Source organism: Syngnathoides biaculeatus, chromosome 6 (genome assembly GCF_019802595.1).
Source record: "Syngnathoides biaculeatus isolate LvHL_M chromosome 6, ASM1980259v1, whole genome shotgun sequence".
Taxonomy (NCBI): domain Eukaryota; kingdom Metazoa; phylum Chordata; class Actinopteri; order Syngnathiformes; family Syngnathidae; genus Syngnathoides; species Syngnathoides biaculeatus.
Window position 1 is genome coordinate 25283041 of NC_084645.1, and position 25422 is coordinate 25308462.

The 25422-nt window shown below is 44.6% G+C and overlaps 1 protein-coding gene across 3 annotated transcripts in view; it reads right to left on the minus strand.

Annotated features, from left to right (window-relative positions):
* Positions 1–9644: 9644 nt before the first annotated feature.
* Positions 9645–25422, minus strand: part of mon2 (MON2 homolog, regulator of endosome-to-Golgi trafficking) — a 47565-nt gene continuing 31787 nt past the window's right edge. For 2 of the 3 annotated variants that reach the window (XM_061822809.1, XM_061822811.1), the window contains 9 exons: positions 23542–23685; positions 21781–21798; positions 19873–20001; positions 17424–17614; positions 11985–12045; positions 11771–11894; positions 11491–11698; positions 11276–11358; positions 9645–10161 (listed from right to left, as the gene is read on the minus strand). In XM_061822809.1, the coding sequence (XP_061678793.1) occupies positions 9998–10161; positions 11276–11358; positions 11491–11698; positions 11771–11894; positions 11985–12045; positions 17424–17614; positions 19873–20001; positions 21781–21798; positions 23542–23685 (1122 nt within the window). In that variant the 3' untranslated portion in view covers positions 9645–9997. The remainder of the gene's footprint in view (positions 10162–11275; positions 11359–11490; positions 11699–11770; positions 11895–11984; positions 12046–17423; positions 17615–19872; positions 20002–21780; positions 21799–23541; positions 23686–25422) is intronic. The other variant, XM_061822810.1, reaches the window with a different exon arrangement.

Consider the following 25422-nt stretch of genomic DNA (forward strand, 5'->3'; position numbering starts at 1 on the left):
ATACATTTTGCGTTAGGGTCGAAATATTGGGAACACTTCCCTGGATGCAGAAATCGGAACGTTGTTATTATAAACACCAAATTTAATGCAAACGGGTAGCAACGCCATTTTCCGTTATCACAGCTGCGATTAATTCCACGACGAGCGTTGCCGATAGATGCCGGCGGCTGGTCTTGATCACCCCCCCCACCCACAAATTTTCTCTGGATTTACACGTTTCAAAAAATGACAATTTCAGCTGTAAAAAATTTGAATTCCGCGAATCCGCGGAAAATTCCCCATCGCTGATGATTTTATGTACCCAAATCTAGTGTCAATTTCCATCATTCTTGTAAAAATCAGGACCAAAATTTCAAATTGTCATGTATCATAAATGGTAAAGTTGAGATATTACCAAACATGAATAGTTGGGGGGAAAAAAACCCCATTACCCTTGATTTCCGATTCCAAAACTACTTCATAAATTGCAAATATGAGACGATTCAATATTAACGCGAGAAAAATGAGTTTTGACACCCCTGCGGTAGAACCGCAATGAATACGTTGCTGCGTGATTCATTTCAAGAGGAAATAAAAAAAAGATCCGAGAGGCCACGAAGACGACGGCGAGTTCCTCTGCGGGGGCCGGAAGGCCATCTGGTCCACCTGCGGTCGCGTCAGAGACGACCAGGCCCAGAACCTCTCCACGTGTCGTCTTCGGTCCAGATTGGACGACTGCGACGTTGGCACCGCCGTCGCCTACGACGGAATAGCCGACGTCGCTTGACGGGGTCCGTCTCAGGACGCCCCGATTGCTTCGCTGCGTTTTACGAGTCGCGAATTCATTCCCGGCGGCACCATGGAGCAACTGGTTAGAGCGTCTGCCTCACAGCTCTGAGGACCGGGGTTCAAATCCCGTGGGTTTGCTCCAGGCGCTCCGGTTTTCTCCCGCATCCCAAAAACAAGCAACATTAATCGAACACACGAAATTGCCCCTCGGTGCGAATGTGAGTGCGGCTGTTGTCTGTCTCCAGGTGCCACGGCAACCAGTTCACGGTGAGGATAAGCGGCCAAGAAAATGGATATCACGTGTAACAGATTTTGCCCTGTGCGCTGCGCTGTAAGGGAATGGAAAATGTCTTGATTTTTTTTTTTTCCAATCCATGTACCGTAATTTCCAGCCTATAAGGCGTGACATTTTTCACACGCTAATTTGTGCATTTTTTTTTCTAACTGCCGCAAGGGGGTACTCGAGCGTAAAAAGGGAAGAGTGAGGTTGGTGGAATGTATGTGCCGAGGAAGTGACTTTTACCAGCCCTGTTAGCGTTAGCACAGCGCTAGTGAGTAGCTGCTGTGTTACTGGCGTGTCTAAGTGATATTTACCAGTAACTTTTATTTTCGCAGCGGTGCTAGCGTTAGTACTAGCTGTAGTACGGTGTTAGCATTGGCACTAGCTTTAGCGCTAAAGTCTTTGTAAATATCGTTTTTTATTTTTTTAACTGTACCTGTTAGCATTGTGCTAGCATTGGTACTGTGCACTAGTACTTAGTGACTGTGCCAGCATGTGGCTGCCATGTCTTAGTGATTTTTTTTTTTAATTTAACTGGCCCTGTTGTTGCCATGCTAGCGTTAGTACTGCGCTAGCCTGTTGCTGCCGTGTCTCAGTGATTGAGGGTTTTTATTTTTTTAAGCAGCCCTGTTAGCGTTCGCGCGGCGGTGTTAGTGTTAGCGCAGAAGCACTAGCGTTAGCATAGCAGCGCTAGCGGTAACTCTATGAACCGTCTTTGTAAACATCTCGTGTTTCAATGTGGGCACTTGCGGCTTTTGCACAGGTGTATGTATGTACCAAACGGTATTTCCTTTACAAATGTACCAGGTGAGGCGCTCTGCAGGTCGGGAATTACGGTACTCAATGTCTGTAAACACAAATAATGCTATAAATATCGTACCGTAAATATCATGCAGTTACAGTGGCAATATTAAAACCTTTCTTCACCGTCATACACAAAGAAACCTAAACGGGATTTGCAAATGGCGAACTATGACGATGACGGTCGTACTTTTTACTGCTAGTCAAGCATCCACGTTTGACAAGCGCGAGACTTATCCGACCTCGTTTTGCAGTATCAGTGCGAGATGCTCGAGGCCCAGAACCACCACAGCACACCCACGACCGTGAATTATTCCACGCAAATGGACTCGGGAGGTCACACACACCGCCCAGTTGCAACCTGGGGGGCTGGGGGGGTAAAATCTCATCATCCGTTCCCGAGACCACGCGAGCGCCCTCGCCGAGGGGTTGCCAGATGCGCGCATTCCGACACACGACCTCCGTTGGCGGTCCGGCGGCTGACCTCCGGTGAGGACACGCCGGCTCCGCGAGGGGGGGGGGGATCATGTGGCTCGTTCTCCCGAGCGCTAACGCGGAGGCGGTCCAGATTTAGCATAATAATCTGATTATTACGCCAACAGCTGCACGCATGCTCCGTTTTGGGGTCTGCCCCCCCCCCAGAAGCTTTAACTCATTCATTGCCACTGTAATATAAAAACATGACAGTTCAACGGCAGTTACTTTACCTTTGGTGATGAACACGGGACACATTATGGCCAAAATACACGATGCACATTATATTTCAAAGTGAATTTAAAAAAAAAAATTAATACAAAGCGTTTTATCAGTTACTGTACATATATTAACTGCGTTAAAATTGTTCTTGTGCTGCGATAGTTCACTTTTATAGCGACCACTTTGCTACTTTTCATGTGTGTGAAATAATCACCCATCCATTTTCTGAGCCGCTCATCCTCACAAGGGTCGCGGGAGTGCCGGAGACTATCCCGGCTATTTTCGGGCAGGAGGCAGGGTACACCCGCTATTTAGAACAATACATTTATATACACGTCATCTTTTTGAAGATTTTGGTTTTTAAATATTTTGATTTAACGGAAGGGGGAGTGAAACAACACTTAAACAAAAAAGAACATTAATAAAGATTAACAGGTTGGGCTTCATAAGTAAATTCATTGCACTCCTTCTGGCGTCTGCAACTCGGGCGGGATCATAAAACGGTCACGCGGATAAAAATGATGACGCAATTACTCTAAATCAGGGGAGGCAAACTCATTTTTCTCACGGGCCACGTCGTAGTTCGGGTTTCCCCTCAGGATGGCCGTTAGGACTGTGAAACAAAAATATTAATTATAAATAATATAATCAGAAATCAAGGGTAATGTGTCACATTTGGTAACACAAAAATACTTGTAATATCTAAACTTCATCATTTATGATACATGAGAATTTGAAATTTTCGTACAGATTTTTTTTTTACAAGAATTGCAAAAATTGACACTCTAGATTTGGCTGCGCGGGCCACATCAAATCACGCGGCGGGCCAGATCTAGCCCCCCGGGCCTCGAGTTTGACACTTGTACTGTAAATGACCAATCAGCTGTCGTATTCGTCAATTTTCACAGCGCTAAAGTGATATTTGCAATATTGTTTAACGCATTTCCACACCGTTTGTGTCCATCCGTCACACACGTCCGCCATTAGCGATGATGGGAAAGCATTAAACTGTTTGACTTGCTTGTATCTCAAATTTGGTTTTCTTTCGGCTTGTCCCGTTAGGGGTCGCCACAGCGTGTCGCTCATATTTGTTTGCCACAGTTTTTAAACACCGGATGGCCTTCCTGACGCGACCCCTCTTGTATAAGCAAAAAAATATATAAACGCATGATACGGATGACGGAAGTAGATGAGCGCCACCAGGATTTGAATTTCAAATGTAAATTGATCACATTTTTAATAGTTCCTACAATGCACTAAAATTCACCATCTGTGCCACCAGGCAGGGTTACTTCAGGTCAGAAGCCAACAGCCAGCCAATCCAGCGAGGCTTTCTTTGCATGTGACGTCACGTGACTAAGAAAGCGTAACTACGATTGGCTGGGTGCTCGGTTCTGACCTGAAACAGACTGCGAATTGCAGCAACTATTGAAAATGTAATCACTTTTCATCCATCCATCCATTTTCTTTGCCACTTATCCTCACGAGGGTTGCACGGAGTGCTGGAGCCTATCCCAGCTGTCAACGGGGCAGGAGGCGGGCAGGGTACACCCTAAATGGGTTGCCAGGCACTTGCAGGGCACATGGAGACAAACAGTCGCACTCACAATCACACCTATGGGCAATTTAGAGGGTCCAATTAATGTTGCATGTTTTTGGGAGGAAACCCCACGCAGGCATGGGAAGAACATGCAAACTTCACACAGGCGGGTCCGGGATGGAACCCGGGTCCTCAGAACTGTGAGGCCAAGGCTTTACCAGGTGAGTCACCCTGCCACCCACGTTACAGATCCTGATGGCGCTAACTTACTTCCACAGGTTACTCTACCCATCTCTTTGAATAAAACCTCTGGCGTGTTTTGCCAAACACTCGGGCCCGCTAGGCTACTGTATTTCCGTGACGGTCACTTTGGTGGTTCTTGGAGAACAAAGGTGCTTTCCGAGGTGGCATAAAAGGCTTTTAGAAGCACCGATATCGACAGCGAGGGCCTCGAAGCGTGTCCGTGAAGGCGGCAGATGCTTCGTGGGCTCCGCGACCCACGTCACTCGTCTCCACATAGCAACAGCGCCGTTGACCTACATGGCTTCCTTCTGCCACGCCAGACACACTCCGGCCTGGTGCGTAATTACACACACCCCAACTCGACTCCCTTCACAACATTAAGGAACTTTTTTTTTTTTAATTTAAACAACACGACCCACCATTTTTAGAGTAATTAAAAAAAAAAAAAAAAGCAAACACGGAAGTTGTCATTTTTCCCACGGCCATGAACTACTTTATTCCATCAAACGTGGTGCACTTTGAACTGAATGGGGGGCAAAGAGAGTTATTTTTAAATACTAACATGGTGCGGAATTATCTTAGACAACCCAAAATGTAACATTTTGGAGTGCAGAATTACCTGGAAAGGGCGTGAAGGCGGAACCTTCTTCTTTCCCCCGGCAGACGAGAGCGAGGCTAGCACTAGCAAGGCAGTAGCTTGCGCAGTCATCTCCATAGCGGGTACAGTCACAACCCAAACAACAGCACAAACTACTACCTCAGCCAGTACGCGGCCCACAACATACGACCCAAAATAATAATAATAATAATTAAAAAAAAAAAAGAATCCGAAGACGTGTGGCGTATGGGGTGGACGTAAAAATACCGTCCAAAAAGACAAAAGCAGCGAGGCGGGCTCCATTTTGTAAAAGCGTATCGCCTCGTCCTTCCTTCCATCTTTCCGTCGTGGTTGTGTGCTGGACTCACTCCGTGATGTGGAGCCGACCGACATCCCGCCTCACCGCCTACCTGCCTGCCTGCCTGCCCGCCCGCCTGTGGGGCTTTCGCGCTCGTGCGGGGACTTGAAATAAAGGAGCGAAGCCCCGCCCCAGCTCGGCCACCTCGAATGACCCCCACTCGGGCCGAGCGCAAACCGCAGCTGCGCAGACTCACGGGGGGGGGGGGGGAATAGGTTAGATTAAATTAGATAAAATTACACTAGATTAGATCAGATAGATGCAGGTTGATCTTTTTTTTTGTTTTCCCTCTGTGGAAGACACACAATCACATGCGAAAATACACGATAAATACTTCTTTTCCTTTTGGCTCGTCCCGTTAGGTTTTTTCCATCTCGTGCATCCTCCACTCGAACACCCGCTGTCCTCATGTCCCCCCCCCACAACATCCATCAACCTTTTCTTTGGTCTTCCTCAGGTTCTTTTGCCTGGTCGCTCCATCTTTACCATCCTCCCACCAATTTCCTCACTCTCTCACCTCTGGACACGTCCAAAACCAATCGAAGTCTGCTCTCTCGAATCTTGTCTCCAAAACACCCAACTTTGGCTGTCCCTCTAATGAGCTCATTTCGAACCCTAACCAACCTCAGCATCTTCATTTCTGGCCCCTTCAGTTCTACTTCCTGTTGTTTCTCCAGTGCCATCGTCTCTGACCCTTACACCACAGTTTTATGAACTTTGCCCTTCAAATCTCAGCAGAGACTCTTCTGTCACATAGAACACCAGACACCTTCCGCCAGCTGTTCCACCCCGCATGGACCCATTTCTTCACTTCCTCACCACACTCACCTTTACTTTGTATTGTTGACCCCAAGTATTTGAAGTCGTCCACCCTCGCCATCTCTTCTCCCTGTAGCTTCACTCCTCCTCCTCCACCCCTCTCATTCACGCACATATACTCTTGTTTTACTTTGGCCAATCTTCATTCCTCTCCTTTCCAGTGCATGCCTCCATCTTTCTAACTGTTCCTCCACCTGCTCCCAGCTTTCACAGATCACAATATCATCTACGAACATCACGGTCCAAGGGGATTCCAGTCTAACCTCGTCTGTCAGCCTATCCATTACAACCACAAACAAGAAGGGGCTCAGCGCGGATCCCTGATGCACTCCCACATCCTCCTTAAATTCTTCTGACACCCCTACGGCACACCTCGCCGCTGTTCTGCTGCCGTCATACATGTCTTGTACTATTCTAACATATTTCTCCGCCAGACCATACTTGCGCATGCAGTACCACAGTTCCCCTCTCGGTACTCTGTCCTACGCTTTCTCTCGATCCACAAAGACACAACGTAGCTCCTTCTGACCTTCTCTGTACTTTTCCACGAGCATCCTCAAGGCAAATAATGCATCCGTGGTCCTCTTTCTAGGCATGAAAGCATACAGATACTGACTTCTGACCCGAGTATACCTTCCACTACTCTTTCCCATAACTTCATTGTGTGGCTCATCATTCTTTATTCCTCTGTAGTTTCCACAGTTCTGAACATCGCCTTTGTTCTTAAAAAATGTGGACTACCACACTTTTCCTAAATTTACTATTAAAGAAACTACAAATTTTGTATTCATGGAATGCAGCCCTATTGTGGCACAAGCCAGTGCAATCCGTAGGCCAGTCCCAAGTCCGGATGAACGCAGAAGGTTGCGTCAGGAAGGGCATCCGGCTTCAAAACATTGCCAAACAAATACGAGTGTTGGTCTAAAGAATCCCACACCAGACCGGCCGTGGCCCGAGTTTATGACATCCGCCCGTGGCGCTGTTAACGTCCAGGGTGTTTAGCAACAGTGGGTCCAGGACAAAGAACAAGAGGAAGGCGAAGAGGAAGTCACAGAGCCTACAACTGAGCGTACGGACTCTTAATCTCATGACTGTGACAGGAAAAGATCAGGAGTTGGTTGACATGATGATTAGGAGAAAGGTTGATACATTGTGTTTCCAGGAAACCGCGTAAAGTGGCAGCAAGGCTAGAACTTGAACTCGATTTGGAATCAGAAATCAAGGGTGATGGGTTTTTCCCAACTAATCTTTGGTAACACAAAAATGCTTGTAACAGCTCAACATGATCATTTATCATATGACAATTTGAAATTTTGGTACAGATTTGGACAAAAAAAAAAAAAAAAAAGAGAAAAAAAATCACAGAAGTTGATACACTTGATTTGCCTCCGCCGGCCAGATAAAATCATGCAGCAGGCCAGATCTGGCCCCCCGGGCCTTGGGTTTGACACCTGTGGACGTGTTAGTTAAAAATATCACGGAGGTGCCGATGACAAGAGTACCGAGAGAGGAACTGCGGTACTGCACGGGGAACTCAGGAACATTCAAAGTGTAGCAGGGGTCGGCTCTCGTTCATTCATTTTCCGAGCCGCTTATCCTCACGAGGGTCGCGGGAATTGATGGAGTAACATATCCATCCATCCATTTTCTTTGTCGCTTATCCTCACAAGGGTCATGAGAGTGCCGAAGCCTATTCCAGCTATCAATGGGTTAGGAGGTGGGGCACACCCTGGACTGGTCGCCAGCCAATCGCAGGGCACACGGAGACAGACAACAGTCGCACTCACGATCACACCTAGGGGCAATTTAGACTACCCAATTAATGTACATTTTGGGATTTGGGAGGAAACCGGAGTGCCCGCCCGGAGAAAACCCGCGCAGGCAAGGGGACAAAATGTAGATACCATACAGGCGGGGCAGGGATTTGAGCCCCTGTCCTCAGAAGTGTGAAGTTTGTTCCATATTTATAAATGTTTTTTTTTTTTTTTTTTAATCACTGTAAGGTTACTATACTGCTTTTGGTCATTTTCACATTACAAATGTTTTTCTTAAAATTTATAATTGCACCCAAGTCAAATTCCTTATTTGTGTTGGCACATTTTTGGCCACGATGCTTTACAGTAGAGCCTCGGTTCTCGACCGCAATCACTTCTAGAAGGCCGCTCGAAAACCGATTTGTTCAAAAACAGACTCAACCCCCGCGCGAGTTAATTTTCATTTGAAAACCGATTTGTTCGAGAACGGGGACGTTTGAGAACCGAGGCTGTACTGTATTTGACTTATTAGCATTAGCATTACCTAGTATCCATTCACATTATTTTCTTCTCTACCCTAACATTACAGAGGTGTCAAACTCATTTTTTGTCACAGGCCACATTGTCGTTACGATTTCCCTCAGAGGGCCATCATGGTGCAACCATAGAAATCCTCAATCGCCTCATCATATTTACACGTGAAATATCTGAACTAGTTCTGGAATCAGAAATCAAGCGTAATGGTTTTTTTCGACCTTTTCTCACATCTGGTAATGTTCGCAGATATTGTGAGCTGCACTGACCGCAGGGCGCAGGCGGAGGAACAATTTGAAAGATGGAGGCACGCACTGGAAAGGAGAGGAATGAAGTAAAACAGAATATATGTGCGTGAATGAGAGGGGGGAGGAGGAGGAGGAAGAGTTAGGCTACAGGAAGAAGAGATGGCGAGGGTGGACGACTTCAAATACTTGGGCTCAACAACCCAGAGCAATCCTGAGTGTGGTAAGGAAGTGAAGAAACGGGTCCAGTTGGCGGAAGGTGTCTGGTGTTCTATGTTACAGAAGAGTCTAACCGCGAGGATGAAGGGCAAAATTTATAAAACAGTGGTGAGGCTGGCCATGATGGTACAGATTAGAGACGGTGGCACTTAAGCAGAACTGGAGGTGGCAGAAATGAAGATGAGTGAGCAGGTTGTATAGGATTAGAAAAGTTGGATATTTTGGCAAAAAGAGCGAGGGAAAGAACATCGAAAAGGTTGATGGATGTTGTGAGGGAAGACACGAGTGACAGTGGGTGCTAGAGAAATCAGTCGTCAGAAATCAGAAATCCAGCGTCATGGGTTCAACCGTTGATCACGTCTGTTAACACAAAAATGCTTATAATATCCCAACATTATCATAAATTTGAAACGTCGGGACATCTTTTCACGAGAACCACGGGTTTCGACACCGACGATTTGCCTTTGCGGGCCACGTAAAATCATGTGGCGGGGCCAGATGTGGTCCCCCGAGCCTTGAGTTTGACACCGGTGCCTCACAAACTCCTTACTTAAAACCGAACGGGTTAAAGACTTGTGGTGCAACGTTGGCATTTCCATCCCGTCACCCAATTGTGATCATTTTATTGTCACGGGCGTACAAAGAGAGGGGGCACGCTGATCGTAGAAGTGTCCCATTTATTTCCGGTAAGTACGTCCGTCCCTTCCCGTCCCTTCACAGATGGCTGGCTAAAGCTGACATGGAATGTTGGAGCTCCCTTGCATAAAATCCTCACTGCTTTTTTTTGGGGGGGGGGGGGAGGAAAAAAAAAAATCTTCATTTTCACACCAACGAGGTTCCTCTCCGCGTTTCCTCAGCGACTTCACGCCGTACATACATCGAGTGTTGTCACAGTCTTATGAATGGAAATGGAGGGAGGAGTGAGAGCTGCACACCCAACGATCGATCGTCCGCTTTGGCCTTCGAGTCGCCAACCTCGTGTCAAGTTTGGATGCGGCTTGAGTGGAGTTCTGTAAGTGTGTGTGTGTGTGTGAGTGTGTGCACTTATAAAGCACCTGGATCAAGAAGACACATTCGAGATTCCTTCGTTGTTTAAAAAGAAGACCCAAAAAAAAAAAAAAACAAACAAAAAAAAAACAAAGTCAGGAGTCCCCGTTTTGGAATCTGGAGACGGGGGGCTGCATGAAGTCCTTAAATGGCCCCAGGGCCTCTTTCAGGGCCGAGCTCACTTCGGAGGAGGAGCACGTGATGCACTCCACCAGGGTGGGGTACAAGGCGATCACCTGCGCCCACGTGTTGTCGTCCACTGCGGAGGAAGGAAGGGGGGGGGGGGAGAGAAACACTTTAAGGGGAAAGGCGAGGGGAAATCGGCAATCGAAGAAATCGGCCCCGCGGGAGTGAGTTTGAGCTCGAAATGAAGGCCGACGAACATCTTGAAGGGCACCCCCGGAACGCAATTTTCAAAAGTGTCTCGAAATAATCTGCTGAGCCGTTTACAAAAAAAAAAAAAATAAAAAAATAAATAAATCCATGCATCGACCTTGTTGGGAAACAACTAACCAGATTGGAGTTGGAACTTGAAAGTCATTTGACAGATTGGTCCCAACTGTACTCTTGGCGCATACAAAGGAATAAAACAGAGGATTGGGGGCTCAATGCGTCGATTGCAGTTTTTCGGTAGTTTGCGATGGTGTGCCAGGAAAAAAAATTAAAAACCAAGACATCAGCCGTATTTTTTTTTTTTTTAAAGGGGAAATCCACTGGTTTGCACTAACAATGTATCCAATAGGTCATGTAATATGTACTCTATCTCGACAATGTGATGTTAAATCCTCTCTCATTTAATAGTGTTTTGAGAAGATTTTTATCGAAAATTAGGAATTTTCAGGGGCGCTGCCATTTTCGCAAGTCACACGACCTACGTGGGCGGAGGTGAGAGTCACGTGCCGCACCAAAGACTCGATTACATGGGACACCATTCGTGCCCAGCGCTGATTTCCTGGATTTATCCTCATCTGATGAAGAAATAGCAGTATCGGTTGATCGGGAAGACTTTCAGGGAATTCTTGCATCCAGATTTGAACCTGTGGCTGTCAATAATTCCGCCGAGCGAGCTCCTGGCTCGGTGGGGAGCGAGATCACGGCTCCGCCCGAAGAATCATCCAAATATTCAACATTATTTACAGCCGAGCGACGGAGCTCGCTCATGGGGGAGCGACCTCGTGGCTCCGCCGCTCGGCAGCATTATTTACACCCTCAGGTTCAAATCTGTATGGAAGTATTCCTCCGGCTTCCCGATCAACCGAGCAGCCAAGCCGCTCACGGCTGGATGCTTGAGAAGTAGATCTTGGGGTAAAAAAAAAACAGTCTGGGCACTTCTGGAATAAAACACATTGTGGAACGTGAGCATGATTACAGACCGTTCTCAGGCTGGGTCTTCTTCAGCGAGTCCATCAAAGTACTGATGGCCTTCAGGACAAAAATAATCTCTGTCACCTGTTGCCTGAAAATAATAAAAAAACAAAACAATAATGATCTATATTTACTATTAATCCTCCATCCGAACTCCTAATGGCGAGGGCGAGTCCAAATGATTTTGTATAATTGCGTTGTATGCGGAGAGGAACTCGCGCACCTGGGGAGGGGGCAACGTCCGCTCAGGCGCTCGTCCTCGACGTAGCGCTGCAGGACGTCCTGGGACCTTTTGAGGAGCACGGAGAGCGCCATGCGAGAGATGAAGCCCTCCTGCGGCGTGGACGCCCTGTTGCTGAAGGAGAACTGCAGCAACGTCTCGAAGCACACTTTGGAAAACTCCTCCCTCATGCGCACGTCGATCTCGGCTTCTGGAGGGGGAAACGCAGTGAGGGAAAAAGATGTTATTTATTTCGAGGCCGGCGCCGCAAGTCGGATCTCACCTGTGAATGAAGGAGACTGCGAGTGGATGGAGCCTTTGTTGAGCATGGCCATGATCTGACCCACAAAGTCTTTGGGGATGAAATTGGCAAAAGGTAAAATTTCCGTGCTGATGAGCTGGACCACCTAAGAGAAGGACAAAACAACCGATAATGTCGCAAGACTTCACAAGTCATCTTTCATTATATAGTCATATTTATATTTCTATTGATCTACCTCGACATCAATGGCTTCATTCTTCTGAAATTCCTGAATGGACAAATTATCTGGAGGCGAGCTGTAAAGCACACACCAACAGGAAGTGTGATTAGGGAACCTCTGCTCCGGTACATGAGAACTGACAGGTCAGACTTGGAAAATTGATCGTAATTTCCGGCCTACAAGACGCAACAACACACACGCTTTCAACCCTGCGGTTTATGCGGTGATGCGGCTGATTTGTGATATTTTTCCTAACGGCCCCAATGGGGCACTCGTGCGGAAAAGGTAATAATGAAACCGGTGGAATTTATGTGCAGAGGAAGGGACTTTTACCGGCCCTGTTAGCGCTGCGCTATCGTGTTGCTGCTGTGTTACTGGCGTGTCTCAGTGATATTTACCGGTAAGTTTTATTTTAAATGGTCCTGTAAGCGTTAGCGCGGCGCTAGCATTAGCACTAGCTTTATCACGGTGCTAGTGTTAGCGCCGCGCTAGCGTTAAACTCTTTTTTTGTACCGTCTTTCTTAGTAAATATCTTGTATTTCAATGTGGGTACTTGCGGCTTTTACACAGCTGAAGCGTATGTATGTACCAAATGGTATTTCCTATACAGATGTACTTGGTGAGGCTTGTAACCAGGTGCGCTCTGTAGGCCAGGAATAATGGTAATTAATGAAGATCAATTTTGTGTCAGAAATGATCTTGAATTGATATACAGTGACCAAAATGAATTGACTGCGCGTCAGCGACCAGTGAGAGATGCGATATTGTAGATTCGACTAATTTGCTACTTTAAACAGCTGTCACAGAAATGATAAAACTCGACTGTAAGCCGCGACTTTTTCCGCACATTTTCAGCACTGCGGCTTATGCGATGATGCAGCTAATTTGTGCATTTTTTCTAACGGCAAGGGAGCACTCGAGTGGAAAAGTAAGAGTGAGACGGTGGAATATATGTGCCGAGGAAGTGACTTTTACCAGTATGTTTTTTTTATTAAACCGGCCCTGTTAGCACTGTGCTAGCCTTAACGCTGTGCTAGCATTTTGCTTCAGTGCTATTGCTGTGTGTCAGTGATTTTTACCGGTATGTTTTTTTTTAAACTAGGTCTGTTAGCGCTGTGCTAGCGTGTTGCTGCCACGTCTCAGTGATTTTTACCGGTATGTTTTTTTTTTTGGTGCAATCAAAAAAAAAAAAAAGTGGGTGTCCTGAGGAAAGAACACTACATGAAAATAGTGAATCGTTAGACATCCGCCAGAAGTTAAAGCTTGGACGGAAAAATAAGTTCCAAATGAATAATGACTCAAAGCCCACTGCCAAAAAAATGATCTCGGTAATCCTCGTTAATTTAAAACATGAAACATTTAGTCTGAATCCATGTCAGACAGGGGGGGTGTGTAAATTCCTGGAATCAACTGTACAGCATTAAAAGTTTTTCCAACTTTTCAGTTTGGCGGATTTTTGGACATGGCTAAAACGCGTCCGAACTGAGGTCACGAGTCGTCCCTCCTCCACTGTAGAAGAACTTGGGCGCCTTTCTTCGTATCAAGATATCCCGTGCAATTGGGGCGCGCAATTAGCTAGCTAACTCCTTACACCCTAAAAACGGGTGTGGCCGCCTTCGAGTGCCTCGTTGTTGCATAAAAAGGAGAGAAAGCAACAAGGGGGAAAGAAAAAGAAAAGGCAGACTTGACAGCCAGCGTGTGGACCTGGACTTTGGGCTGGTGTGGTGGACTGGCCTAAGAGAACCTGGTTGTTGCAGACGCGTTCACACGGTTTGAAAGCACAAACAACAGCCAGACTTTGCACGATTTTGGAACCTCATTTGTGAGGATAAGCAGCTTGAAAAATGGATGAAGTTCGTATTCTTGATTTTTTTCTTTAATTATTCAAATTTGGCAGGGTTTTTAACAACTGCGGCCGGTCAAATACACAAGACATTTATTACCGTCATTTTTGGCCTACATGCCGTGACTTTTTTCCACACGCTTTCAACCCTGCAGTTTATGCAGTAATGTGGCTAATTTGTCCAGTTTTGTAACAGGCGCAAGGGGGCACTCGAGCGGAAAAGGTAAGCGTGATACCAGTGGAATATATGTGCCGAGGAAGTGACTTTTTACCAATCCAGCCCTGTTAGCGCTGTGCTAGCGTGTTACTGCCGTGTGTCAGTGATTTTTACCGGTATGTTTCTTTTAACCGGCCCTTTAGCGTAGCGCTGGTGTTAGCATTAGCGCGGCAGGACTAGTGTCTTTCTTTGTAAATAACTTGTGTTTCAATATGAGTACTTGCAGTTTTACACAACTATGGCGTGTGTATGTACCAAATGGTATTTCCTTTACAAATGTACTGGGTGAGGCTTATAACCAGGTGCGCTCTGTCGGCCGGGAATTATTATATTTTATTTTTACAGGGACTTTGAGTTTAATACACATTTTCATCTTTTCCACGACATTTTTCAGCACCCTTTTCTGTCGACCATCAACAGCGACACATGCATGTAGTAGTAGTTTAAAAAAAAATAACTTGCTTCAAAGGATGAATGGGGGGGGGGGGGGGGGTGAGTAGCATTAGTTAATGATACAAAAGCAAATGAAGGATGAAAAATGACTTTTTCCATACCACGCCGCTTTTAAATAGCAATCTCATCTACAGCAATTCATGTAAAATTGCGTTGTGGGGGGGGGGGGGGGGTCGAGGAACAAAAAGATTCTCCCCAGGACTTCGGAAAGACCAACTTCAGGACACAACAGACCAAACCACAGCTCACGAAAAGAAGAAACAGAACTGAAGTCTCGGCTCTTACATAAGCTCCCTTGGCAAGCGGAACGAGACCATTTATCTACTTTGGAAAGAACAATGTCGGGACTCGACAGATGCACAAGTGGCAACTCTCAAGACAAACCCAAACCAAAGCTCCAGAAAGAAACGGACTCAGAACAGCACCCGTTGGGATACAGAATGAGGTCTTTTCTTTGTACATATGAAAAGACAATCTTATGCTCAATTTATATATTTAGATCTTGAAAACTTATAATGTATTAAATTTGCACTTGGTTTTCACCGCACAGGGTGTCTGAATACAACTCTGCAAATCAAGTCAAGCACCCGTTTGACGACCTCTCATTGAGCTGGAAATATCCAACTCATACCATCACACTTTTCAGCACTACAGTGGACCTCGACTAACCTACTTTGTTTTGAAAACGACTTCCTGCACATTCATTTAAGCAGCAAGAAAACGGAGCTGAATAACATTAAAAGTAGGGAAAATTAGCACTATTTGATTGACAAAAATTTAAAGCCAGTTTATGATGAGGGATCACATAAAATGACTAACAAAATAAAAATAATATCTGACCCATAATATCATGATTACTAGCATTTTTTTGCGTGGTCATGTAGTAAGGGTAGAGCTAAATACACTAGTGGCATTTATCGACCTTCTTGATGCCAAGGACCTACTGTAATTTCCGGCCTTTAAACCGCAACTATTTTCACACCCTTTCAACCCTGCGGTTTATGCGGTGATGCGGCTAATTTGTGCATTTTTTCTAACGGCCGCGAGGGGGCACTCGTTCGGAAAAGGCAACAGTGAGACCGGTGGAATATATGTGCCGAGGAAGTGACTTTTACCGTTTTTTTTTCTTTGTTTTAAACCGGCACTGTTAGCGCTGCGCTAGTGTTAGCGCTGTGCTGGAGCGTTGCAGGTGTGTTACTGCTGCGTCTCAGTGATTTTTACTGGTATGTTTTTTTTTTTTTTTAACAAGTCCAGTTAGCGCCGTGCTAGCGTTAGCGCCGCGTCTTAGTGATTTAGGTATGTTTTTTTTTAACCTGCCCTCTTGGTGCTGTGCTACTGTGTTGCTACTGAGTAGCTGCCACGGCTGTTTTTTTTTTTTTGGAACCAGCCCTGTGTGTGCTACTGTGTTGTAGCTGTGTTAAGCTAACCTAACGTATTAACACTTTGAAAACTCTGTGTACGGTCTTTCTTTGTAAATATCTCGTGTTCCAATGTAGGCACTTGCAGATTTTAGACAGGTGTGGCGTATGTATGTACCAAATGGTATTTCCTTTACAAATGTACTGGGTGAGGCTTATAATCAGGTGCGCTCTGTAGGCTAGAAATTAATGTATGTTGAAGGCCAAAAGTTGAATACATGTATTTCTTTTATTTATGCAAATATGATACAATCTATTTAAAGATTAAAAAAGGCTATACATAAACCCTTTAATCTTTATCGGTTATACCGGATCCTAAACCTTTTTGGGGGACGCTTCAATTAGTCATTGCGCTTCGCCATTGGTGGCGGGGCTCGATCAGAACACATAATGCATAGTAAGAATATTGTTTATTTAAAACAAAAAAAAAAAAAAAAAAACAATTCAAAAGATTATATTTGGTGCTTTATAATCGAGAAAATAATTTACGGCATTTGTGGCGCCAGTTAATGTCATGTCACAGCTGCATTGCCTTCGTCTTGTGTTCATCTTCTTGGTTTCGTTAATCGGCAAATTCCTGCTGAATTGTACTGTACCAGTTGATGGAAACGTGGCTTTAGAGAGGTACCTCCAGCTGCTGGATTGCACTGCCGCGAGCCGTTTTATTTTGTTACAGTTGGCGCAATTGTTTTGTTTAGCTTGGAGCTCGGGCTGCCTTTACAAGACTCGTTTCATGTTTCACTGAGAGCATTCTTGGAGAGATGCACGTTGCTACTGAATCAGGCCCAGAGTTGATCTTTTATGCTTGTTATACACAACTATTTTTGCACTCCTTTACGTAAAATGGATGACAAACAAAGAGTCTATGGTGCACGTACACCGCAGCTTGTGATCATGGCAAAGGTGAGTGGAAATGCCGCTAAGTCACGCTTATGCAGTCGCCGCGCTTTGACATGCGAGTATGCGCCATCGCACTCGCAAATCTGCAGTTGAGCACGAAAAATTACGCACGTAAATTTTTTACGAGTAGAAATACATAGCTATTGAAAGACGTCGCTTATTCTATGGAGTCTTGACCAATGTTCACTCGAACCTGCGCCACTGCGCAATTGCGCACCTGTCGCACTCAGCGCACATGAAAACCGATCCAGCGCAGTAAACCATAGCCTGACGTTTTTTTTTGTTTTTTTTAAACACGGAAGCACTCGGTCTCTCCTGCTCAGCCTCCTTCTACTTCCTAGTTTACCTGACACCGCCCCCCTCCGCTCTTAAAGGGGTACACTCATAATTATAAACAGAACACACACCCGTAACTTTATATCTGCGGGCATGACTGGTGGACAAAACCTGTAACTTTATATCTGCGGGCATGACTGACCACACCCTTACATTTTTCAAATGTGAGTGAATGGTTATGCTATCATGATTTTTACGCGTGGTGCACGAGAAATGTGGGAAATGAGCAAAATGGCTTGAAATGACCACCCCGATCGTATGTAAAAAAAAAAAAATAATAATGATACCTTTTAGTAAAAAGAAAGTCTCTGAAGGCATTGGCCAGCTCGGGCCACATGGTGTCAAACTTCCCAGAGGAGGAGTGCTGGCGGGCCACCGGCAGCCCGATGGACAGGACCTTGAGCAGGGAGGAGACGGCCAGCTTCCAGGTGCTCTCGGACGGACAAGCATACTTCAAACCCAGGGGCATTCTAAGTGTCTGGGGGAGGACGGGATGAAAAAGAAACAGCTCATGATACTAGAAGCCATGTCGGGAACAATGTTGATATTTTTTCACGTGTTTTGTCCACAAAAACACACTGTAGGTGTTTGTCATTCCAAAATGGGTAAATAAGCCAATTTAAAGGTGCCGCTTGGGAATCTATGTGGTGAGTAGCTGAAATTTCGTTCATGACACAAAAACGTGTATTCCTTGGCAGCCCTCCTTTCGGAGAACAGCTGCTTGTGTTGTTATGGAGACAAATAGGGGTGGGCTAGACAGTTTCATCTGTCCGCGGGGAATCTTTTTCACAATTTCTTGGCAAATTAACTCCCTTTGGTTTGATGTTCCTTAGAAAAACAACACTTAAATGTTTCTCTGTGAGAAACGGGAGAAGAAGAAGAAGAAAAAAAAAGGAAACAACCACTAAAAGACAGAAAAGATTTGCTGCTGTGGAACGAGCGTCAAACACCTGCGGATAAAATTATGATGATTTGTTTATGACAGCTTTAGTAGTAACCCAAAGCGGCGAGGCCAAAGTTTATATTTTGCATGTCAGCAGTTGGAAAACACCTGCTTTGACTTGACTAATGGGAAACATCATCGTTTAACTCGACGTGAGCGCGCTCGCCAAACACTTTTCCAGCTCAGCAATATTCCATGTTCTGGTTTGACTTACAAAACCACCTTCAGACAACAGCTTTCAATGGGAGGCCATCAGTATAAAGTCAAATCGTGCCTTCACATACAAGTAACCCAATTGACTAATTTTTCAAGATACGAACCGCCCTTTAACTTTTCTTTTTTCTTTGACTTGCAAACAAATACTTGAGATACGTATCAGCGCTCTATGGTAGCGGTGAACTTCAAAAGAGGCTCCAAGCTGTTTCTTGCCATTCCAAGTTGGAGTTTACCATCCATCTATCCATTTTCTTTGCCGCTTATCCTCACAAGGGTCACGGGGAGTGCTTGAGTCTATCCCAGCTGTCAACGGGCAGGAGGTGGGGTCCACCCTGAACTGGTTGCCAGTCAATCGCAGGGCACATGGAGACCAACAGCCGAACTCACAATCACACCTAGGGGCAATTTACACTGTCCAATAAATATCACGTTTTTGGGATGTGGGAGGAAACCGGAGTGCCCACCCAGGGAAAACCCACACAGGGACGGGGAGAACATGCAGACTCCACACAGGCGGGGCCGGGATCGAACCCGGGACCTCAGAACTGTGAGGCCAACTCTTTTTTCATCTGAGCCACCGTGCCATCAAACTAAATATAAAACAAGATAATTATGTTGTATGTTTAAAGCAACCTTTGCCTTAAAAATGTTTATAATAATAATATTAATATTATATCATTCAAAATATATTAGAAGAGATGTTATCCTCGATCGTAATTGTACTTATTTTGTTGGTCACTTGTGATTTCATTTTCAATTTCAAGTAAATTGGATTTTATTGTTCAGGACCACAGGTATCAAACTCAAGGTCCGGGGGCCAGATCTGGCCTGCCAGATTATTTTACGTGGCCCGCGGAGGCAAATCATGTGTGTCATCTTCCGTGAGTCTTGTGAAAATCTGCAAGTAAAATTTCAAATTTTCATGTATCATAAATGATAATGTTGAACTATTACAGCCAATTTTGATTTACCAAATGTGAGTAGTTAAAAAAAAAAAAAAAAAAAAATCACATTCCCCTAAATTTCTGAATCTAACGATGGCTCATCTCCACCGCGGAGGTGGATCGGGCGGGGAGGTGGTTTGGCACATTCGGTTTGGCCGTGATCCGTATATCATCTAAATATGGCTCGAAACAATAGGGTAATATTGGCCCGGTCACTTCACTCGGTTATGAGACGTTCTCTTCTTCGAAAAGAGCTTCCGTGTCAGAAGGGGCGTCGGAAAAATCCAATCATCTCTGTTGTTCGTCTCCCATAGTAGGTGGCGCTGCGTGTTTTCAATGGCGAATGTCCCAGTGCGACGTTACGGACAGAAGATGCAGCCAATATGGCTCCCACTTGAATGTCGAATGAGACTTCCGCAACTTTGCGCATGGATGACGCTCTCTCCGCTAAAAAAATTATTTTTTCGGATGGACATTGAAGTGAATAATGTCGTATGTATTTTTCATTACAATATCTATTTTAGAATGTTTACAGGCATGACACTTGACCTTTAAAGAGACAATCCAAATGCTGATAAAACAACAATGTCTAATTCGAGCACCAGTGTTTATCAGTCAATTCTAATAGCCCACCTTGATGATGCTCTGCAGGACCTTCTCGTTGATGACCGCCTTGTGGCAGGCCGTTTTATGGTACAGCTCCACCACCACTTCCAGCGAGCGCTCAGCAAAGGGCACGTAGTTTAAGGCAACCCACTCTGCCTGCAGCAGGGAGGGGGAGAGGGGTACATTTAAGAGACAAAATAAGAGCCACATCAGCAACCAATCTTAAAATGAGTGCTACAATTAATATTTAACACATTTGATCATATTAACAACAATGGGAGTAGTTAATAAGACATTTTGCAGGATCACAGAAGTTTCACACATACACACTGGAGTGCAAAAAAGTAATTATCACCATACTTGTGTACAATTTCACGTGACAAGATAATGAAGCTCAGCTTTGATTGACAATGTCGCGGCGGTAAGAATTTAGTAGTTTACGATTGTGCTGACTGTGGTCGTATTTCACAACAACAATAAGTATTGTGTACATCATGAATACCTCTGTGACACTGTCACTCAAATCAGAACGACAATATAGGCTGTGGAGATCAGCACAGGTGTCAAACTCAAGGCCTGGGGGGACATTTTTGACCCGCTACTTAATTGTTGTGGCCCGCGAGAGCAAAGCGAGGATATCTGCTACTTGCTGTTTGAAACTGTTCTTTTCATTTTGGCAGAAAATCTGCATTAAAAACTGCACATTTTATTCATTTTACTGATAAAATGCAGTATTTAAAAAAACATTTAACATTTTTAACATCAATTGAGCAATAGCCCAACTAAATAAATGATTGCTACTATTTTGTATGAATTTTAATAAACGAAATTTCTTGCGAAAAGAAAATTCTGTATATTTTAATGAATGCTGCGGCAACTGAGCACACGCAATTCTGTAATATGATGGGGCGATTACATACTTGGGATTTTCATAACGGCTCTCTCAGTGTCCATAACAGAAACGTAGCACTCAATGAAAATGAGTTTGACACCCCTGAGAGAGTTTACAGAGTAGTGCAGCAGGTTGAGTCATGCGGCCATAATCACCAGAGCTACTGTGCCCAAAAAAAAAAAAAAAAAAAAAGTAAAGAGGAAGAAATATAAAAAATAAATAAATGGGCACCTTTGAGAAACAGATGTGAATACCGTAATTCCCGGCTTACATGGCACACCTGGTTATAAGCCTCGATACACAGAAAGAGTTTACCGAGGCTTACAACCAGGTGCGCGAATGCGTAATCACCTAAATATGCATGTACCATAATTTCCAGCCTACAAGCCACGACCTTTTTCCACGTGCTTTCAACCCTGCAGTTGACGCGGTGATGCGGCACTAGCCTTAGCACGGAGCTAGCAAAGCAAAGCGATAACGCTAGCGCCGCGCTAGCATTAAACTCTGTGTACCGAGGCTTATAACCAGGTGCGCGCTGTAGGCCAGGAATTACGCAACTTATTTTTCACATGCTTTCAACACTGCGGTTTATGCGGTGATGTGGCGCTAGCGTTAGCACGGAACTAGCGTTAAACTCTTTTTGTGCGCCGAGGCTTATAACCAGGTGCACTAACATTAGCACCGTGCTAACGCTAGCGCTGCATAACCGCGTAAACCGCAGTGCTGAAAGCGCGTGACAAAAGTTGCGGCTTGGAGGCCAGAAATTACATTTAGATTTCGGTGATTCCATCTCTTTGATCTTGTTCAGTAGCAACTCTGTCAAGGGGGATGCTTTAAGAATCACACAAACACCAACAAAAACACAAACTTTGTGCAAAGATGACGAGGTATAGGAAGTTAGTGGCGGGTAGCGTGTGGAGCGAGGAAGAGGCTCTCATGCGGTGTGATCGCTCGTCCCGCCCACCCAGGAGAAGCTGGAATAACAACGAGCAGTCGTACAGTGCGGCAGATTACAAATACAGGGAATGGAGGATGGAACTCACCGGCGCAAAGAGCTGGATCTAAAACGGTTATCCGATCAGTGAGTGGTCCCAAGAAACAGAATGAGAAGAGATCGCAATTAAAGTTTCAAGTTCAAATTTGTTTGTCGTCTCACTGACATATTTATGGGGAAACATTCAGTCGGACCGGCAACCGGACAATGATAGCGTGATTACGACCGCCCGCAACATTTGTTTGGCCGGGGCAGGAATTTAGTTTGACGCTCTTACTTAAACAACTTAAAAGCAGATCGAGATCAAGGTGGGGTTTCCAGTGTCAGAGATCAGACGGAATTGGGGTTAGTACCGGCAATGTTCATTTGCGCGATTGTCTCAGCTTGCTAGATGATGACGAGAAAGCACATGCGGAATTTTAACTTAAGTGGAACTCCCCAAGTTATTTATTGTTTATTAAATGTACCCCGTAATTTCCAGACTATAAACCCCGACTTTTGTCACATGGTTTCAACCCTGCATCTTATGCAACGATGCGGCTAATTTATTTTTTCTAATGCCGCTCGAGCTGAAAAGGTATGAGTGAGACAGGTGGAATGTATGTGTCGAGGAAGACGCAAGTTTAATGTAACTTCGGGTTTTGTGCTTGAATAAAATTCGCATGACCAGACCCTCACCGTGGAAAATGCAAGAAGAAATGCATATGACGCAGCTTTCAGGTAAAAAGCAATCGAGCTGACCGATAAAGAAGGAAACAGAGCTGCTGCACGTAAATTTGGCGTAAATGAATCGATGGTGAGACGCTGGAAACGGCAGCGGGAAGAACGGGAGCAATTTAAAAACACGAAAAAAAGCTTTCAGAGGTAATAAAAGCAGACAGCCTGAACTGTGTTGGTGCCGTGTTTCAGTGACTTTTAACGGTATGTTTTTTTTTTTTAACTGTCCTGTTAGCGCTGTGCTACCATGTTGCTGCTGTGTTACTGGCGCGTCACAGGCACTGTTTGGAAAGAAAAGCTAAGGTACGTGATTAAAACTTTGAAAACTCTTTCTGTGTACCATCTTTCTTTGTAAATATCTCGTGTTTCAATGTGGGCACATGCGGCTTATCATCAGGTGCGGCTTATGTATGCGCAAAATGGGTTTTCCTTTAAAAATGTACTGGGTGAGGCTTATAATCAGGTGCGGCTTATAGTCCAGAAATTTCGGCATACACAATGCATTGCACACACTGCAATTGCATATATGCAAGGGTTTAAGTAACAGTTGAACTTTCCTAACTGTTGTAAAAGTGTTAAAAAGCTTTCTGCAACTTGGAAACAACGTGTAATTGTCATGAGCTCTTAAAATGTAGTGATGGACACATGACATCTTGTGACTGTGACATAATGGCTAATTGGGAGCAGTTTGGAGATTTTCAAATATGGGTGTTAATTTGAAGGGATAGTAAATTTACACTTAGACGAGCTATACCTGACTAAGGTACAGTGTACCGGAGTGAGCCACCTTATATACAAATATTTTCTGTCATTGTGTCATACTTTTCCAAAGATTTATTATTGGACGACTTGAGAGGTTCCACTATACAATAAATTCAAATACATGCGTGAGAGACAGAATTATTTTCCAAACAGTGCTGAGCCAAGATCAGTTTTGTTTTCAAGCTAGCTTGGAGCAATTAGTGAATATGGTTCAAAATTACAAATGGGTGTCCAGGATAGCCAGTCAGGCTTATGAAGGGTTATGATGAGGGGCAAACGAGACAAAAAAAAAAAAACCCAAAAAACCACACGGTTGTTGGTGAAACCATACCTGGTTGTATTTGGCATTGGCCACGTGTTTGGTTTCCATCCTGCCGTACTGCGGAGGCTTGCAGGAGAACTCCACGAAGAGTAGCAGCTGTTCAAAGATGGCCGGGTACATGACCTGCAGGTTCTCTGGGCCCACACAGATGGCCTGCGGCGGGGAGGGAAGACGGGAACAAACACTGCTGACATCCACCGAGGAGACATCATCATCATACATCGTTTAGCAAGGCCCACGCGTTGTTTCCCCGAGCGGAATGTGACGCGTGATTGGAAGACGTTGGTGTGCAGTTCAAGTCACAACTGAATAATTGTTTGTGATTACATTTTCTACCTTTTTAGAATTAAACTTTCAAGAGGATCCTCTTTTAGGAATTGGAAGAACTCCCCAATTACTCTTGGGAGGTAGTAGGCATTTGTCTCAGCACTTAACTGAAAAACAATCAAGAAAATATGACTCTTCAAGGATAAATAAGTTGTTCAATGGCTAGTTTTACCATCTTGTGTTCGAGAGACTGCACTTCCTTAACTTTTATTATACTCCGCAGGAGAGTATTTCCTCAAAAATACTGAGAACCAAGCATTTATTAAGGGGCACCCAATAAACTGTTGTTGCGTTCTTATCATTTTTAGAGACACAACTTGGTCGCGTTCACCTGACATTAAAGAAATTTGCAATAGAGCTCGTGCACGTGACGTCACGGTTTACGTCACCATATTGCCGGTCAAACAAAGCTGCTCGGGAGTGCGGGAGTCTCTGAACCGGAGCTGATTTTTCACAATGCCCGAGACCTGTTGTGCTGTTGGTTGTCACAATAGACGAGACAGTTCCTCAAATAGATCATTCTATCGAATACCAGCTGAAAAGACCAGAAAAGATCGATGGATTTCGGCAATTAAACGCGACGGATGTTGCCCAACGAAATACACACGCCTATGTAGCGATCATTTCATTTCAGAAAGATATTATTCTTCTTAATCTCAAATTATCAAAAAGTATTTATGATGCCAAGGTAATTTATTTGAGAACAATGCGTATTTAAAACAAAAAAAATAAACAGTCTGTCACAAAGAGGTTTACGGAGGAGACGACTCCCCGTCCTAATTTTTTTTCCCCCCAATCATAGTTTGATATTTATATTGGAAAAATTGGAGTGGGTCCATCACTATGTGGAATTTATTCCTGATTTAGAACAGATCAAGGGAAATTGTATATTTGAATTGGGCCTGTATCTAGTATGTGTATGCGTCCAAACTTTTATACGCTTTCAAACTCTTCTGTGTAGATCTCAATGACTTATTCTGGTGTATATTCATGTGTATATCCAGCTTAGGTACTGTATTCCCCTCGCATGTGGGTAAAGAGGGTCTCTATTTTACACGGATGTCTCCCAATCCCAAAACTAAATGTTATTTATGCTTGAACATGACACCTTTTTATTAAATTATCCTCAATTCCCAGTCAATTGTCACAGCACATTTCCTATTAAGAATATTTAAAAAAATCCCCATTCCCCGCTGAAATTTATGAAAACTATCCCGAAATTTTCCAAAGGTTTGCAACCCTAGATGGTATTGAGATCTACTGTGTCATGGAAAACCTTTGACAAGAGAATCGTTAGAACTACCAAATAAAATCTTAGTCAGCCCAACTGGTTTTAGTTCTTCTTTCGGCTTGTCCCGTTAGGGGTCGCCACAGCGTGTCATCTTTTTCCATCTAAACCCATCTCATGCATCTTCCTCTCTAACACCCGCTGTCCTCATGTCCTCCCTCACAACATCCAACACCGTTTTCTTTGGACTTCCTCTCGCTCTTTTGTCTGGCAGCTCCATCCTCATAGTCACTCTCTCGTCTCTGAACATGTCCAAACCATCAAAGTCTGCTCTC